This window comes from Zingiber officinale, chromosome 9A (genome assembly GCF_018446385.1).
Source record: "Zingiber officinale cultivar Zhangliang chromosome 9A, Zo_v1.1, whole genome shotgun sequence".
Taxonomy (NCBI): Eukaryota; Viridiplantae; Streptophyta; class Magnoliopsida; order Zingiberales; family Zingiberaceae; genus Zingiber; species Zingiber officinale.
Window position 1 is genome coordinate 130,205,372 of NC_056002.1, and position 19,095 is coordinate 130,224,466.

Here is a 19,095-nt window from a genome sequence, read left to right on the forward strand (position 1 = left end):
GGCTGCTATGTCTAGAGCATATCCCCAAAAGGATATAGGAAGATCTGTGTGACTCATCATAGATCAAACCATATCTAATTGGGTACGATTCCTCCTTTCAGATACACCATTCCACTGTGGTGTTCCAAGAGGAGTGAGTTGGGATAGAATCCCACACTCAGCTATATAGTCACGAAACTCATGGCTAAGGTATTTACCACCTCGATCTGATCGAAGTGTCTTGATACTCTTGCCAAGCTGGTTTTGTACTTCATTCTTGAATTCCTTGAACTTTTCGAAGGATTCTGATTTATGTGTCATCAGATACACATAACCATATCTACTGAAGTCATCAATAAATGTAATGAAGTACTTATAACCACCTCTGGCAGCGACATTGAAAGGGCCACATACAACACTATGTATAAGTTCTAACAAGTCTGTCGCTCTTTCGCTATGTCCACTAAAGGGAGTTTTAGTCATCTTACCCAGTAGGCATGACTCGCATGTCTCATATGATTCAAAATCAAATGAGTCTAGCAAACCATCTTATGGAGCTAGGATAAGCGACTCTTATTTATATGACCTAAGCGACAGTGCCAGAGATAAGTTTGGTTCATGTCATTTGACTTGAACCTTTTGGTACTTATGTTATAAATAGGGTTTTCTAAGTCTAGAATATAGAGTCCGTTCATCAGAGGTGCATTACAATAGAACCTATCATTTAAATAAACTGAACAACATTTGTTCTTTATCATAAATAAAAAACCTTTCTTGTCTAAACAAGAAACTGAAATGATGTTCTTAGTTAAAGTAGGCACATAACAACATTCATCTAATTCTAGTATAAGCTCAGAGGGTAGAGATAGAAAATAAGTCCCTACAGCAACAACAGCAACCCGTGCTCTATTGCCTACTCGTAGGTCCAACTTGTCCTTTGTCAATGCCCTGCTATTTCTCAGCACCTACACATTAGTACGAATGTGAGCAACACATCCAGTATCTAATACCCATGATGTAGAAATAGATAGATTGACTTCTATAACATACATACCTGAAGTAGAAGTCTCACTTCTCTTCTTCTTAAGATATTCCTGTTGGTGCAATATCCCTTAGGTCAAGATTGACTGAGTTGACCAAGCTTGAGTCTTGGTCATAGTTTCGATGTTTGACAATATATGTAGACACATGGACAATGCAGGTGCAGTTGTTCATGTGGGGAGATTCTGATCAGGGACTGATCAGTGTGGATGAAGAAGAGTCAAGTAGGTCAAGAGTGACCGGATACCTGACTGGGAAGTCCTAACTGGAAGGTTAGGCAGATGGAAAGTCCTAGTGAGTGAAGCTATGCAGATGGAAAACCCTAGTGAGTGAAGCTAGGTGAAAGTCCTGGTGAGTGAAGCCAGGCAGATGGAAAACCCTAGTGAGTGAAGCTAGGTGAAAGTCCTGGTGAGTGAAGCCAGGCAAGGGAAAATCCAGATGGATCAAGGATGATCGGACATCTAGTGTTGGGAAGTCCAAGTAGGTCAAAGGATTGACTGGATACTTGGCACGAGGGAATCCAGATGGGTCAAGGTTGACCAGACATCTGGTGGAAGTCCAAGTAGGTCAAGGGAGTGACCGGATACTTGGCACAAAGAGAAAAGTCCAAGTGGGTCAAAGAGATTGACCGGACACTTGGTGGGGAGTCCTGGCAGGTCAAGGGAGTGACCAGATGCTAGGTATGATGTACCAACAGGTCAAGGTTGACCGGATGTTGGTTTGAGAGGCTTGGGACTTGGTTTTTGGGTAAAAACCAAGAGCTGGATCGATCAGTTGATCGATCCAGGAGCTAGATCGATTAGTGGATCGATCCAGACTTTTCCCAGTGAACAGAAAGCCTCTGGATCGATCAGTGGATCGATCCAGGCCTTTCCCAGCGAACAGAGAGCCTCTGGATCGATCAGTGGATCGATCCAGAGGTCCCGATCAATCAGTGGATCGATCCAGAGGTCCCAATCAATCAGTGGATCGATTGGGACGCTGCTGGTTCACGCGATAAGCGCTGGATCAATCCGTGGATCGATTCAGGCATTTTTCCATAGCACAGAGGCGCTCTAGATTGATCCGTGGATCGATCCAAAACCTCCCCGATCGATTGGGAGTTTTCGAATCGATCGGGATCCGACCGTTGCGTCGTATTTGAGCTCCAGGCGGGCGTCTCCTTCAGTAGTTCTCCACTGTTTCATCTCAGATCTCTTGCCAGCTCCTCCACAGCGCTCTCAAAGCTCAGATCGCCAGTTCTTGAAGGATCTTGGAGGTTTTCCAAGTCAAGAGGTGGATCAAAGCCAAGGAGAGAAGCTAGGGTTAGGGTTTTCTGTACTCATTGTAAGCTTTGTGCTTGTATTTTGTTTCCCTTTCCTTTCTTCTTGTATTGATTGTCTTGTAGGGCTTCTCCGCCTTCGGTAGTTACCGAAAAGGAGTGTTTCATTAGTGGAGGTGTGTGTGAGTGTGTGGATCCTTGGACTAGTCACCTCCTTTGGAGGTGGATACCAAGTAAATCTACTTTGTTAGCATTATTATAGTTTGTTTCTTGTAATTTCCGCCGCATCTCAGAAGAAACAAGCAACGCCAAGCACACGAGCACGTGACGAGCTATTCAACCCCCCCCCCCCTCTAGCTACTTTTCGGTCCCAACAAGTGGTATCAGAGCGAGGCCGCTCTTCACCGGAATCATCGCCGGAAGGGTCAAGCATAACAAGAAGAGCTAGAGGGTGAAGAAGTTGAAGCAAAATTGTCAAAGTCAAAGAAATTCAAAAGCTCAACTTCTACAATCGAATTCCGAGATGGGCTCGGACTCGACACGAGGGTGGCTCCACCATACACTTCCACGAGCTTCGATTCTTGGAAATCAAGAATCGAAAATTTTCTTATGATGGAGATAGATCAATGGTTTGCTCTTATGGAAGGCTTCAAGACTCCAACAAACTCAAAGGGCAATGTTCTCAAGAGGAGCAAGTGGAGCCAAGAGCAAGTCCAAAGGTGCGAGGCCAATGACAAAGTGACCAAGCTTTTGGTCAATTTATTGCCAAGCACCATCCTTTGCAAAATTGGAGAATTTGAAGATGCAAAGGAATTATGGAGTAAATTGGCCAAGCTTCATGAAGAGGTCCCCTTCACTGTACAAGAGCAAGAAGAATCCAGAGAGGGTGACTCTTTGGAGCAAGACCAAGAGGAGGACTCCGAGGTTGAGAGATGCTCAACCTCCGAAGAAGAAGTCCAAAAAGAAGCTTCATCTTTAAGGGAGTGCAATGAAGAGAACAAGGAGGGAGCATACTCCTTGTTCCATGTACAAGATGATGAAGCCTCCACCTCTAGGATTGAGGGGGAGTGTAGATCAATGAACCCGGAGCAAGAAGAGGCCTCCACATCCAGGTCAAGTGAAGAAGAAGAAGATGGTGCCACCTCCAAAATTCAAGAAATATCAAATGGAGGAGCAAGTGTCATCCCTACACAAGAAGGTATAAATGTTTCAATTAAAAATAAAAATCATATAATATGTTTTGAGTGTAGGGAAAGTGGGCACTACAAGAGCAAGTGTCCCAACTTGGCCAAGAAGAAGGGTCAAGTGACACAAAAGGGCAAGGAGAAGCCCAAGGAGACCACCCCCGGGACAAAGAAGAGCAAGGAGCACATTGTGTGCTTCGTGTGTCAACAAAAAGGGCATTACCGAAGTCAATGCCCCAAGGGGAAGAAGATGGTCAAGGCTCAAGGAGGCACTAGTCAAGGGGGAGCCTCCAAGGTAAAGGAGAAGGTTACATTTATTGAGCCTACCCCTTTACGTTATGGTAAAGAGCATGATAGTTCTAATTTTTATCATTTTAATGCAATTTACCATAAGAATAGAAAGCATGAGGGCATTAAGGAAGAGCATGTGGCCCTACATGCCAAGACTACCCAACCTAAGGTTAGGAAGATAGATAGACATTTGGGCAAGAACACTAAGTATAATAGATACAAGCCCAAGAATAAAAATGCTCATGGATCAAATGAAAAATCAAATACTAAAGACTTAGTGAGGGAAAATCAAGTCTTGAGATCAAGACTTGATAAATTAGAAAAGACCCTAAAAAGATTGGAAAATATCCTATTAGGGCAAAATGAGCATAACCTAGGTTTAGGGGTACAAAAGCCATCCAATGACCATAGAGGTTTGGGATACAAACTCAAAGCTAAAAAGGATGTGCCTAGTTATCATAAGGTTCCATATAGTTATGGAACAAACCCTAAGTCTAGAGGTCAAGTCAAGGATACAAGGGAAGATATCCCTAGAAGTATCTTTGCAACCAAAGTGACTAACACTTCTAAGAAGTCTAAGAAAGTCACTAACAAGGTCACAAGGGAGGCTATCCCTAGAGTTGACCTAGAAAATGTGACCAAGGCTTCTAAGAAGCCCAACAAGGTCACTAGGAAGGTATCTAGGGAAGTTATCCCTAGTGAGTACCTAGAGCATCCAAGGAGCACCAATAGGTGTTGGATTCCTAGGAGCATCTTCTCTACCCCATAGACGGGTTAGAGAGTGTCAACTCCAATTAGAAGGGTTGTTAACCCAACTTTGAGGAACTTGACACTCAAGGAGCATTTTCAAGGTTTTTGTTAACCTTTAAAAATGAAATGGAATTATTATTTACTCCTTGAAAAAGTAAAATGTGCCTAATGGTGGAAAATTGATTTTATCTTAAAATGGCATAAATTGGGAAAACCTAGAGAAATACCAAGTTGGAATTTTGGTATTCTATTAGAAATTTAAGGCAATCCGGGCCCTGATTTATGTGATTACTCTTGAGGAAAAATGGAATATGCTAACATTTGAAGATATGCTTAATTTTTAAGTGGCATAAACAAATCAAGAGAAATATAAATGTCAATTTAGGTTTTGGCATTTCTTTGAAGCATTTAGGGCAATCTAGGTTTAACGTTTTAAGTTAAAACAAGTTGTATATTTTGAGTTAGCTAAGTGGTTAAGGATACTTAGATAGGTAATCTAGGTATATTTTATTTATGCTAAACCTTGCCATGATTATTTGCCCATCATATGCCATGACATCATGTCTATTTTTGCATTCATGTTTTATTATGAAAAATCCAAAAATATCATGTCATGACATTCATACATCATGTAGTTATAGGTATTTTCTTTTGAAAATTATTTCCTTTTGATGTATGCCATAACATAATCATGCATTAAGTTTAATTCCTTGTAATTAAGGACAAATGGCATTTAACAACACTTATTAACAAGTGACATCCTAGGTGGATGTCTAATATCTCTAAAATGCCTAGATAGATATGCATGATCACTAGAATAGGGCAAAACCAAAATCTCACATCTCACAAGGACCATAAGGTGATTTGTATGTGTTTTAGTGCACATTAGATACAAGTGAGATGTTAGGAAGATGAAAAAAACTCAAGATGTTGATTTAATGCATTCTTTTGAGTTTTAGGTTCATCAAAACACATAGTTATGTGTTTTCCCATCATTGGGAAAGCTAATGTACAAGTCATGTGCATTAAGCCCAAGGAATGTGATGGGATATTGGTTTTGAAAATTATTTTAAAATGCTTTTGGAAAACCTTGGTGAAGGCTATCTTTTGGTAGTAATCACCATTGAATAGTTAGACACAAACTTGAAGAAAACACTAAAGTTTTAGCAAAGTTTCAAGCTTGTGTCAATCTTTGAAAATATGATGTATTTTCATAGAAAGCTATTTTTTCCATGATAAAGTATGCCCTAAATAATGTCTACACGAAATTTCATGATTTTTAGATTTTTGTAAAATTGTCTGGGGGTTTCTGAAGTTGGCTGAATTTGAAATTCAGCAACTATCAGAGCTCCGATCGATCCATGGATCGATTGGAGTGCCTGAATCGATCAGTGGATCGATTCAGAAGGAAATTCTCGCGAGCAGAAGCTCGCTGGATCGATCAGCCGATCGATCTACACATCCTGAATCTATTAGTGGATCGATTCGGCTAGGTTCAATCGATTGGAACCCAACTCCAATCGATCCAGGATGCTGATTTTAGCTGAGAAAGCCTGATTTCAACATTTTGAACCTTGTTTAGTCAATGTAACCATTCCAAACCCCTCAAAATACATTTGTATACATAAAAAGAGTGTTTTCATGTTGAAAACAAGGATGGATTGGTCAAGGAAGACTAAATTGAAGTTTAGGTTGAGGTTTGTTTCAAATTTTGAACATTTGAACCTCAAAACTTCTAAATTTGGGTTTCCTAAAGGTTTAGGGATTCCAAGTCATTGTTGGTGCAATGACAGAATTTACCACCATGTCTTTAGGGGGAGGGACTCTTTAAAGACATGAAAAATTATTTTTCATGAACCTTGGAGGGTGGTTAACCTTTTTTAGAGAAAATGCTCATGAATGAGCATTTGAACTGGAAATGGGGAGTGGATATCCTCATTATTTCAAGTGGTTGAAAAATGCTCAAGGTTGGGCATTTGTCTACATTGAGGGAGAATGTAGGGAAAATGAAGGGTATGAGACCTTCATTATGATGTTGATCACAACCTTGAGAAACTCTTCAGGGGGAGAGTTTCAAAAGGGATAAAGGTTCAACGAGTGAAGTTATAACCAATGATGAGTAACTCTTCAGGGGGAGAGTTTCAAAAGGGATAAAGGTTCAACGAGTGAAGTTGTAGCCAATGATGAGTAACTCTTCAGGGGGAGAGTTTCAAAAGGGATAAAGGTTCAACGAGTGAAGTTGTAACCAATGATGGGTATCTCTTCAGGGGGAGAGATAGTGTTTGTTTGATGTGTGCCAATAGGGGGAGAATGTGTGGTTTAAGTTAGACCTTCATTACCTATGGGGGAGGTCATAGGGGGAGAATGAAGGGAACCAACATTCATACTTTGGCATGAAGAGAGTTAAGGCTATGAGATTAGCTCAACTCAGAGTGGTCCTAACTTAAAGGTATTGTCAAACATCAAAAAGGGGGAGATTGTTGGTGCAATATCCCTTAGGTCAAGGTTGACTGAGTTGACCAAGCTTGAGTCTTGGTCATAGTTTCGATGTTTGACAATATATGTAGACACATGGACAATGCAGGTGCAGTTGTTCATGTGAGGAGATTCTGATCAGGGACTGATCAGTGTGGATGAAGAAGAGTCAAGTAGGTCAAGAGTGACCGGATACCTGACTGGGAAGTCCTAATTGGAAGGTTAGGCAGATGGAAAGTCCTAGTGAGTGAAGCTAGGCAGATGGAAAACCCTAGTGAGTGAAGCTAGGTGAAAGTCCTGGTGAGTGAAGCTAGGCAGATGGAAAACCCTAGTGAGTGAAGCTAGGTGAAAGTCCTGGTGAGTGAAGCTAGGCAGATGGAAAACCCTAGTGAGTGAAGCTACGTGAAAGTCCTGGTGAGTGAAGCCAGGCAAGGGAAAATCCAGATGGATCAAGGATGATCGGACATCTAGTGTTGGGAAGTCCAAGTAGGTCAAAGGATTGACTGGATACTTGGCACGAGGGAATCCAGATGGGTCAAGGTTGACCAGACATCTGGTGGAAGTCCAAGTAGGTCAATGGAGTGACCGGATACTTGGCACAAAGAGAAAAGTCCAAGTGGGTCAAAGGGATTGACCGGACACTTGGTGGGGAGTCCTGGCAGGTCAAGGGAGTGACCAGATGCTAGGCATGATGTACCAACAGGTCAAGGTTGACCGGATGTTGGTTTGAGAGGCTTGGGACTTGGTTTTTGGGCAAAAACCAAGAGCTGGATCGATCAGTGGATCGATCCAGGAGCTAGATCGATCAGTGGATCGATCCAGGCTTTTCCCAGTGAACAGAAAGCCTCTGGATCGATCAGTGGATCGATCCAGGCCTTTCCCAGCGAACAGAGAGCCTCTGGATCGATCCAGAGGTCCCGATCGATCAGTGGATCGATCCAGAGGTCCCAATCGATTAGTGGATCGATTGGGACGCTGCTGGTTCGTGCGATAAGCACTGGATCGATCCGTGGATCGATCCAGGCATTTTTCCAGAGCACAGAGGCGCTCTAGATCGATCCGTGGATCGATCCAAAGCCTCCCCGATCGATTGGGAGTTTTCGAATCGATCGGGATCCGACCGTTGCGTCGTATTTGAGCTACAGGCGGGCGTCTCCTTCGGCAGTTCTCCACTGTTTCATCTCAGATCTCTTGCCAAATCCTCCACAGCGCTCTCAAAGCTCAGATCGCCAGTTCTTGAAGGATCTTGGAGGTTTTCCAAGTCAAGAGGCGGATCAAAGCCAAGGAGAGAAGCTAGGGTTAGGGTTTTCTGTACTCATTGTAAGCTTTGCACTTGTATTTTGTTTCCCTTTCCTTTCTTCTTGTATTGAGAGTCTTGTAGGGCTTCTCCGCCTTCGGTAGTTACCGAAAAGGAGTGTTTCATTAGTGGAGGTGTGTGTGAGTGTGTGGATCCTTGGACTAGTCACCTCCTTTGGAGGTGGATACCAAGTAAATCTACTTTGTTAGCATTGTTATAGTTTGTTTATTGTAATTTCTGCCGCATCTCAGAAGAAACAAGCAACGCCAAGCACACAAGCACGCGACGAGCTATTCACCCCCCCCCCCCTCTAGCTACTTTTCGGTCCCAACACTTCCAGGTATACTTTGCAGTTCCTCTTCTAATGCCCAGTTTGACCGCAGTGGAAGCAGGTAGCATCCTTGGCAACCCCTCCTTTAGGTTTTAGTACCTTCCCTTTGCCCTTGGCTTGGGACTTTCCCTTACCCTTAGGCTTTCCCTTGCCTTTATGCTTGTTCACCATCAAAATAGAGTTAGGCTTAACCTTCTTAAGGTTGAGCTCAGCAGTTCTTAACATGCTAAGTAGCTCAGGTAGTGGCTTATCAATTTCGTTCATGTTGTAATTCATGACGAATTGACTATAACCCTCTGGCAAGGATTGCAAGATCAAGTCAGTGGTCAGCTCTTGGACAAGTGGAAATCCCAACCTCTGTAGTTTTTCTATGTACCCAATCATCTTGAGTACATATGGACCTACGAGAGTCCCAGCTTGCATCTTGCACTGAAATAGTGCCTTAGAGATCTCGAATCTCTCATCTTGTGCTTATCCTTGATATAGTTGACGAAGATGTACAACCATATCATAAGTAGTCATCAACTCATGTTGCTTCTGAAGCTTAGAGTTCATGGTTGCGAGCATGAGACATGACACATCTAATGTGTCATCTTGATGCTTCTTGTAAGCATCTCGGTCAGCTCGCGTCGCATTGGCAAGAGGTGCCTCCGGAATGTGCTGCTCCAGAACGTACAGCTTACATTCTTGTGTGAGAACAATTCTCAGATTCCTGTACCAGTCTAGGAAATTAGCTCCATTGAGCTTGTCCTTCTCAAGGACAGAACGCAGGGAGAAAGAGTTCGTATTTGACGTCATGACAATCTACAACAGAAATTAAAGTAGAAAGTAAATATCATATTCCTTTTTATCATTTAATTCGGCCTTTAACTAAATGATGCTCCCACTGAATTATAGGGTCTTTGTAGAATCAAGTCATGGATGTGGTCAAACCACACTACTAGATTCCACCAAGTAACTATAATACTCGTGGGACAAGATCCACATCATACTACGCCTTGAGTTAGCTTTGGCTAAATCGCCCAAGACCTAGTATGATCGGTAGATAACTAATTATCAATTACATCTCTATGCAACTCTTGTTTATAGAATAACGACCCTCATTTATAATGAAACTTGAGTTAGCTTTGGCTAAATCGCCCAAGTTTTAGTATAAATACGAACTTTATCCTATCTTTCCAATGGTTGGAATATGCCTATAGTTTACTTGATCCAATTGAGGTAACTAGTTTGACTCAATCTAATTGAGTTTGTTCTCGCCCAAGCTTTGATAGGCGGGACCAAGGTTGTCCCTCCGCACCCTACCAAGATAAAATGCTTTGCTCTGCTTTGGCAGATTCAACAACAACATATGATCGAGGTAGTGATGGGTATCAAAACTTGTTAGGCATTTTTCGAGTTGATTCGATTATGATCTAATCTAATCGAGGATGTGTATCAAATACGCATAAAGGCACTAATTTCAATAAATTAGCATGCATCACATACAAGAGCAATGATATATATATATATATATATATATATATATATATATATATATATATATATATTTATATTAACTATTTAATTAAATTGTGATGAGATCATGGCCCTACTATGATCTTCTCAAGCTAATGAGAAGATCGGATGGTCAACCTAGGGTTAGCCGCTTCATCAAGCGCCTTCTTTGACCACCATGTGTTGATTTCAGCCTCCTTGTAACTCCTCCTTGAGTGAACCTTCCACAGTTTCAATTTTATACATTACAAATGTGAAACTCAAGTTACATTCGAGTCTAAAACTATTTTAAAACCAGAATATAAAAGAGAGGGCACGACACGCAGGTCGCGTAACAAATACAACACGCACGACACAAAGATGGCGCACAGGCCATATTATGAATTACAACACATTATTAGCCAATCGTATTGGGTCTTTTGGGCCATGATTATCACAACATCACACATAATTCTAAATTATGTATTTTATATAAATTTCTATAATTTTACTACTAATTTATCTATTTTACGAGTTACAACTTCCCGACGGTTCTGATTAGCGATTTTCGGGCGCAATCACGAAACAAAGCCCCTTGCGGGGTTAGGGGCAGCACCCCTACTCGCGATATAACCATCGTGAGTGTTCCTAAGCAATCCTACAACACCTTAAGTCGCTGTCCCAAACAAAATAAATTTGTTTGGGCGAGACCTTGCCGTTTCGGAAGGTTTTTCTCGGTTGTTGAAGCTTACAAGTGACCAAACACTTGTTACTTCACTTCTACGAGAAAAATACTCATAAAAAATCATAAAATTAGTAAAATCACAGAGACTTACAGAAATAAAACTTTTTCATAAAACAAAAATAGAAACAAGTACAAGTTCGCACGTGGCTCTGATATCACTATTAGCAATTTGAGCTGCAAAAATTATTTTTTGCGTTGTGGAAACCCCGAATGCTAGCCATGGATCCGTGAGAAAAATTAATAAAATTCTTGTACTTATTTCCTACTCTAGATCAATCTACTTTAAATCTACATGGTGAGTGTTATACCTTCTTCGCAAATCCCGCTCGTCCAAGATCCTTCGGATCTCGAGTGTGTTCAAGCGTACACACCTCTAGTAGTATCCACATGAACAAGAAGTGTTCACTACAAGAAATTTTAGATTTAACCATACCTAATAGACAATAGTTTTTCGAGAAATTGTTGTCTTTTTGCCATTTAACAACGGTTTTATTGAAAATCGTTGTTGTTCACCATAATTTTTTTTAAATGACAACGGTTTTTAAAATACTGTTGTCTAATGTATGTCAAAGACAACGATTTTTAAAAAATTGTTGTCTAATGTATGTCAAAGACAACGGTTTTAGAAAACTCTTGTCTTTTAGCGTTGCTTACATGATAATATACAACAGTTTATTAAACTGTTGTCTATTGAATGTTGTTGAATCCCAAAAAAATAATAGTTTTTTTTAACTTCACGAAAAAAAACTCACGAACAAAGAGTTTTTTTGTTTGCGTGAGGCTAGGTCACCACTGCTGATTCCCCTTTCCCCTCCTTCCCAACCCGACGCTGATCCTCGCCGCCTATCGACGTCGCGATAGTTCTTCTTCCTGCATATATAACCACCAGCCAAGAGTTACTCAACGCCGGCTGAAGCCTCATTGAGTCGTGCCTTGCTCCGATCAACGCCATAGCTGCCGTCGCCGAGCCCTAACTCTTCCCCGACGCCGGAACCACGAGGAAATCGATCGCGCTAGCACCAAGCATCCACAGCCGGCTAAGGCTCTTCTCCACTGATCACTGGAGTCCATCCGGAGATTTCTCTTCTCCTAGAGTCGCCGACCCTACATTGGTGGATCTCCGGTTAAGAGGGGTTTGAACCCTAGATCTAACCTCCTGCGGCGCCTCTCTACACATCGCAGCTTCGACGATCGAACCAGGTTTGCTCTAACTGATCTTTACTCTAGTGTTGGCATTGCCCTATTCCTCTGTCCCAGCTCACCGCCACAATAACCTCCCGAGCCCTCCGAGAGAGATATCAGATATGGCTCGAGGGTAAGTTGTTTTTAGTGCTAGATTTGTGTGGACTTGATTGTATACATTGTTTGGGATGTTGAGTTTGGTTGTGTGATCATTTATTACAGATCCGTCCGGCCAAAAAACATATGCCGCCTTCTCAACCGCCAGCCACAACTCCCCCACCGCGCCCTCACCGAGAAGCACCCTGACGCCTCCTCCGCCGACGGCGAAGACGATCCCCTCCACTTCTCTTTGACTCTTCAACAGTCTTTATGCTGCCTATTCTAGAACTGATAACTTCCATTAAAATCAAATGATTTCTCTCTTTTGCAGTAACATCCATTTAGTTCTTCACTTCTGACTGATTAATATCTTTCTAGTTCCTTTGCTTTTTGAATTTTGGTGTATATGCAAGATCCAATGATTTTAAATCACATTTTCAGATTTGACTTAATGTGTAGTGTCCATCTCCATGCAGTCCCTTAGTAGATCAAGAATGTCATGTTATAGAATGTACCTCTTTTTTATTGGAGAAGATGATTCTGTTTCCATTTTGATATCAAGTTCATAAGCAGGGTGTTGCACTTGGAAGATCTGTTGACTTGACAAAGTTTGATGGTTATGACCAATTGATCGAGGAGTTAGATCAGCTATTTGAATTCAAAGGAGAATTGATGGCCCCAAATAAAAATTGGATGATTGTATTTACTGATAATGAGGATGATATGATGCTTGTTGGAGATGACCCTTGGCAGTAAGCATGCTTCTATATTCCTAATGTTCTTCTCTTATGTATATATATCTTCCATTTTCTATGTATAAAGTGGATATGTTGACAACTGGTGTTGTATAATTTTCTGCAGGGAATTTTGTGCTATGGTCCGTCAGATTTTTATATACACAAAAGAGGAGGTCCAGAAGATGGATTCAAGTACCTTGAACCCAAAAAATGAAGATTGTCCTGATATGAAAGAGAATGTCAAGGAAACAAAAGGCAGTCAATCTGCATCATCATCTAATTCAAAAAACTCATAGGCTTATCCTGCAATGTAAGTAGGAATCTCTTTTTGTTTAATATAAATTGCCGTGATAATCATTTTATCCCATCATTTCCCAGGTTATTGAGATGTTTTATTTGAAAACTATGATAGGTTAGGTCCTTCTCCATTAATTCAACATTTGAAAGATAACTCCAACAGTTAATCCCCGAGTACTTCATACTCATATTACAGCTAGTCAAGTATTTATGCAACATGTTATCTGTCAATGAAAATTAAACTGCATCCTTTGCAAGAAAGACTGACAACTAGAAAAATAGTTCAATATCACTACTAGTATTTCATGTTTGGAATTGATTTAAGCGAGAAGTTTGCAGGCTGACGACATCTTTGCCATGTGCAATTCAATCTTTGTAGGATCTTGAAGCACAAACAAAGTGATTTTTTGTACTTTATCTAAGTGATTGTTTGAACAGTTTTATAGCATGCATCTTGACAATTAATATAATTTTGAAGATCACTATCAAGGAAGAATGTTCAAAGGAAAGTAAAGGCTAAGGAGAAGATCACGTAATTAACTACACGGGTAGGTTTCCGCAAGAATTCAACTTTTTCTTGATCTATTCTTATGTAGTCCATGGTACACATTAAAGATTTCACTGTAGCTTATTTTCAATATTCTAACATGTAAATTAATACACTTCTGTGGATCCTCCAAACAATCTAAGTTGTGATGGATTGATATCCCTTTATGTTCCAAACCTTTTTTTTTTTTTTTTTGGAGCTTGTAATTTTCATTGCAAACAATCTATATGGTGTATGAATTACATTCAATCCAGTATAAACTTAGCACTTTCACTTTAGAGGCAATTTATGGGTTTTATTCTACAATCATGTTTACTAATTGATCAGATTGATTAAGAAGGGCGTTGGAGTAGCTTGGTAAATTTGTTTTGCTAGGTTATGATAAATTAGCATTCAGCAGAATAGATGTTTGGATTTCTTCTTCAAATCACACAGTAATATTTCTCTTGTCATTAGTGAAACAATCAATCCACTCTCATTATAATTTCCACAACAGAAAATTTTATGTTATTTGCCTACTACCAATGCAGTTTAATTGATTTTACATTGACTGAACAAGGTTGATTTTATTTAGGTATCAAACTCTCTCATTTGTTTTAGATATTACATGTCTTGTTTGTTAATTTCTCCAAACCATTATTTCTCAATTTGTTAACAAGGAAACTCATGTTAGCATAGTCATGATCAGAGCCTAATTATAGTTTACAATTATCTGAGTGTTATTGATTAACTGTCCTGTCCTTTCTTCTGGTTCTTTTTTTTTTTAAATTTGTGCACTCATTTAGATGGTTTATTATTCTTGTTGTGATGAATTCATGTCTAGTGAAAATACTGAAGAAGTATGACAAGAGAACAGGAGCACTTATCAGGCAGCCCTTCATCGAAAAGGTGCTGCAGCAGCCATTCTTTACAACTGATCTCCTATACAAACTCGTGAAGGAGTGTGTGGCTATGCTCGACCACCTCTTCCCCAGCAACAACCTGTCAATTTCAGCAGAATGCGAAGGACAAAATGGAGTGCCAAAGCCGGCACAATCAGGTGGGAGGGTTCCGGAGTTGGAGGAGATTAAATATATTCAGAGCTTATACATGAAGAGCACCGTAGCAGCGCTGAGGTCCTTGAAACAGATTAGGAGCAAAAGTTCAACAGTCAAAGCAGATTAGAAAATCTCGTGTTATATTGTTCTACCTTTGTTTTAATAGTGTTATCATTTTGTTGATTGCTTATGAAATTTTGTTGGTTGCTTATGAAATTTCTTCAGAATGTTATAGATATTATTTTTGAATGTTAGAAAATTGTATATTAAATTTTGTTTTGAAATTTAGTATTTTGAATGATTTATAATATTGAAAAATTGTGTATTAATTTTTTTATTTTTTATCTAAAAAAGACAACGATTTTTCACCGTTGTCGTAGATAGTTTAAAACTGTTGTTGACGACCCTGTTATTAAAGGTAGACGCTCAAAGACAACGGTGAAAAACTGTTGTCTTTGAAGGAAAAGACAACGGTTTTTCACCGTTGTAAAACTGTTGTCTTTGTCTTCAAAGACAACGGTTAAAAACTGTTGTCTTTAGGCACCCCTTTTAACAACACGGCCTTTAACAACAGTCCGAAAGAGGCTACGACAACGGTGAAAAACCGTTGTTGTTAGGCTTTTTTCTTGTAGTGGTTCTCTAACACTCAAGGATGGAGAAGAGAGCACCACAAGTGTGCTAGCACTCCCTAGAGCTCTCGGGTGGAATTGGAAGAAAGGTAGGAGAAAAGAGAAAGATATAATCTCAAACGCTCCTCTTATTTTTCTATGTGACTATCACTATACCTTTCTTCTTGGATAAACTCACTAACTTTCTTGGCTTGCTTGGAGCTCTCAGCAAAGAGAGGAGAAGGAGCAAGGAAGAAGTAAGTGAGATGATACAAAATGAATGAATGGATTCAATGCCTATGAATCTTCCATTCATATGGCCGACCACACAAGGAATGCAATTAATTGCATTCAATGAATCTTAATGCATTCATTTGGGCGGCCAATGAAACTTCCATTCATGTGGCTAGCCACACTAGGAATGCAATTAATTGCATTCAATGAATCTTAATGCATTCATTTGGGCGGCCAATGAATCTTCCATTCATATGGCCGGCCACACTAGGAATCTTGCTCTCCCTTGATGATTTGGCAAGGATGTGTTGGCTAGCCATGCCATGTAGGATAAGTTATCCTTCATGAGGTGGCATCAAGTCAAACTTGATATTTCCACTTCCATATGGTCAAGTCAAATTTGATCACTCATCTTCCTTGGTGAGTTAAATCCAGCCTAATTGAGTCTAACTCAAAAAGCCTAAATTAGATTACTCTTAATCTAATTTTTTATTCATCATATGAACCTAATCCAATTGGTTCATCATATGAACCTAATCTCCATTCACTTGTTCTTTGTGTGTGACCCAATAGGTTCTTGCAACGTTGGCAATGTTTCTAAATCTTATTTAGAAACATAAGCAATGAGCGGCATCTAGCAATATATCATTGCTACCCAACTTACAAGAATGTTGAGATCCAACATTACCTTCGTGGCTACTAATTGTGACTCTCACAATATGTGACAATGTCCTTTTATCTACGATATCTAGATTGATCAAATGAGGCATAGATCGTGTCATCCTCGAATCAATCTATGTCTTGAACTCCAAGTGGACTCACGCTAATCAAATGAGCTCAATATCTCATATCGACTCATTTGGGCATGTCCATGCACTTAGTGGTCTCACTCTATCAAGAACCAAGATATCACTCCCATCATATAGGAGGGATAGATCTCATCTACATCACTCACATCCCTCCGCATAATTTGTTACATACCCAGTAATCACCTTTATAGTCCACCCAGTTACGGGTGACGTTTGACGAAGCCAAAGTATGTAACTCCTTATGTAGGGAACCATGGTGACTTCAGGTCCAAGGACTAATAGTCATACTAATAGCCACATGAGAAAGTATATGACACTCATATAACGATCCATGATACTTTCTCATGGCGGGTCATGTAGTATACATTCTCCAATGCACACCCATGTGTCAAATTGATATCTTCATATCCATGACTTATGAGATCAAGTCATCGAGTTGACCTACCACTACAAGAAAAACCCTCATAGACATCGGTGGAACAATAGCAGTTTTAAGCAAAAACCGATGTCTTTGAGTATTTTACATCGATTTTTTCAAAAATCGGTGTCTATAAGTGCAGATTTTCGCTCATAGACATCGGTTTTTTAAGCCGATATCTATGAGCGCCTTTTTTTCGTTAATAGACACCGATTTTAACAGCGATTTTTAAAACCCGGTGTCTATGATAAAATAAAATAATTTATTTTTCCCACCCATACTTAGCCAAAATTTGCAACACTTCACTCTTCCCTCCAAACCTAAACCTATATCGCGCCGTCCTCCTCGCCTAGGCCGTCCAACCATCTCTCTCAGTTTCATCTTCCTCTTCCCCTTCTTAGATTGACGCCTCTTCCTCTTCCGATCAGGATTGACTCACGACGCATCTCCTCCACCTCCTCCCTTTGGGTAAGAAGAGGAACCTTTCTTCGCATTTCGAGAAAGGAGAGGTGACGAGTTGGTCTTGTTTTCTAGGGTTTCAGAGTAGTAGCGGCGGAGGGAGGCAAGATGAAGACGACTAGGGGGAAAGGTGATACTAAGTTCCACCGATCCAATGAAGACGATCAAATCGTGCCTTTTATTTCTAAATTCTAAGTTTGCAGGAACCTCACCGCTGCCCTCTTTCCTCTCTCCCTCCTTCCCTGCCGGCCTACCCCGTAACCTCCTCTCCGCCTCCGACGATGGCTCCGTGTGCATCTTCAACACTGATCCTTTCTTTCACCTAAAGATCATTCCCGTCTACCGAAATGGCGTAATGGATCTCTCCGTCCACCCATCTAGCTGCGCTGCGATCACGGTCGGTAGGGAATCTTTCCTCGCGTTAATCAATCTGGTGAGAGGCCGAAAGAGCTTCTCTTGCCGGCTCGACCGTGCGGCCTCGATCGTGAGATATGGTTGCGGATACGGGGGAAGGTTCTTCACGGTGTCAGAGGAAAGGATTATAGTGCATGACTCAGAGGACGCGAAGATGATCCGTGAATTGAACGGGCAGAAGAGGGTACTTTGCATCGCTCCTGCCGAGGTACCCTTACTGTTTCTTTAATGGCGCCCTTTTGCTACTATTTAGTTAGATATACTAATGATCAAGATTTTCACCTCTTTTTAGGATATTTGTCGGGGAATCTTTTCCATGTCCTTTGCTAGAGTTATATTTAGGCATATCTTCTTTGAAATTTATCGAACAAGAGCAAGTGTTAGTACATCAGATATCAATCTTCTGTTTTCAGTTTCCCTACTGATAGTTCAGAATTACTGCAATTTGGTTCAATTTCCCTATTAGCTATTTTTGAACACACCAGTGAATTTTCACTTGAACAGGAAGTGGGCTTGTTTAAACTATGTGCTTGTACTTCAATGTGGTTAACCAAATTTTGCAGCTTGCTAATTGCAAGACAGTACTAGCGATTTGAAATTTTGATGGATTACTAAGTTGCAAGACGAATCTTAGAAGGCTTGTTGAACTTCTGGTTGATGTATTATTGCTCTGGTGAATGTTCTCTAGATTATCATATTATGTGGTCTTCGATAATAGGATGCTAATAAGTATAACACCCATATAAAAGCTGATTCATTAGTTCTTGCACTGCAATATATTTTCTAGTACGCATAGTTCTTCAATTTGAGGAAACTGGTGTAATGTCTTTTACATGTTAAGATTAAGTTTTGATATGTTCCATATTAGTATAGCCCATGAGTTTTTACTTATGCCACATGATATCAGAATGGAGTGATGTTTACTAGTGGAGAGGACCGCTGTCTCAGTGCTCTGGGGATATGAGAAGTGGGGAAATCGCATATAGCTTTGAAAATGCACATTCAACTCGGGTGAAAGGACTTGTTGTTTTGAAAAATAGAAGCAAGTCCGAGACTTCTGATGAATCAAATATGATTGCTTCTGCATCCTCAGATGGTATGATACGCGTGTGGGATGCTAGGATGATTGCTAAAGATAAACCAAATCATTTGGCTGAGGCTGATACGAAATCTAGACTAACTTGTCTTGCTGGTTCATTTAAGAAATGTGAGTTATAGGAGCTTTCTGCTTTATATATATATATATATATATATATATATATATATGCTTTTGTTATCTTCTTGCCATTAAACATTACTGCTGTGACATCATTATTCAATCCTTTCTGAAATATTTGTGCAAGGTTACTAAACTATAGGTTCATTGCTAATGATCTGGTTGTTCAAAGATTCAGTAAGTCCCTATATATGTTAAGGGAAATTTC

General features: G+C 40.3%; 1 protein-coding gene, 1 long non-coding RNA gene and 1 pseudogene across 2 annotated transcripts; all 3 read left to right on the forward strand.

The window, feature by feature from the left end:
- The first annotated feature begins 12,591 nt into the window (after window positions 1-12,591).
- Window positions 12,592-13,568, forward strand: LOC122020715. The gene is made up of 3 exons (XR_006122302.1): window positions 12,592-12,863; window positions 12,973-13,158; window positions 13,525-13,568. It is a non-coding gene; the product is annotated as an uncharacterized LOC122020715 (long non-coding RNA).
- Window positions 13,569-14,499: 931 nt separating this feature from the next.
- On the forward strand, window positions 14,500-14,856 carry LOC122019582 (SPX domain-containing protein 1-like). Its single transcript, XM_042577037.1, has one exon. The coding sequence runs from the start codon at window positions 14,500-14,502 to the stop codon at window positions 14,854-14,856; it is 357 nt and encodes a 118-aa protein (XP_042432971.1).
- Window positions 14,857-17,498: 2,642 nt separating this feature from the next.
- Window positions 17,499-18,889, forward strand: LOC122019583 (annotated as a pseudogene).
- Window positions 18,890-19,095: the final 206 nt, after the last annotated feature.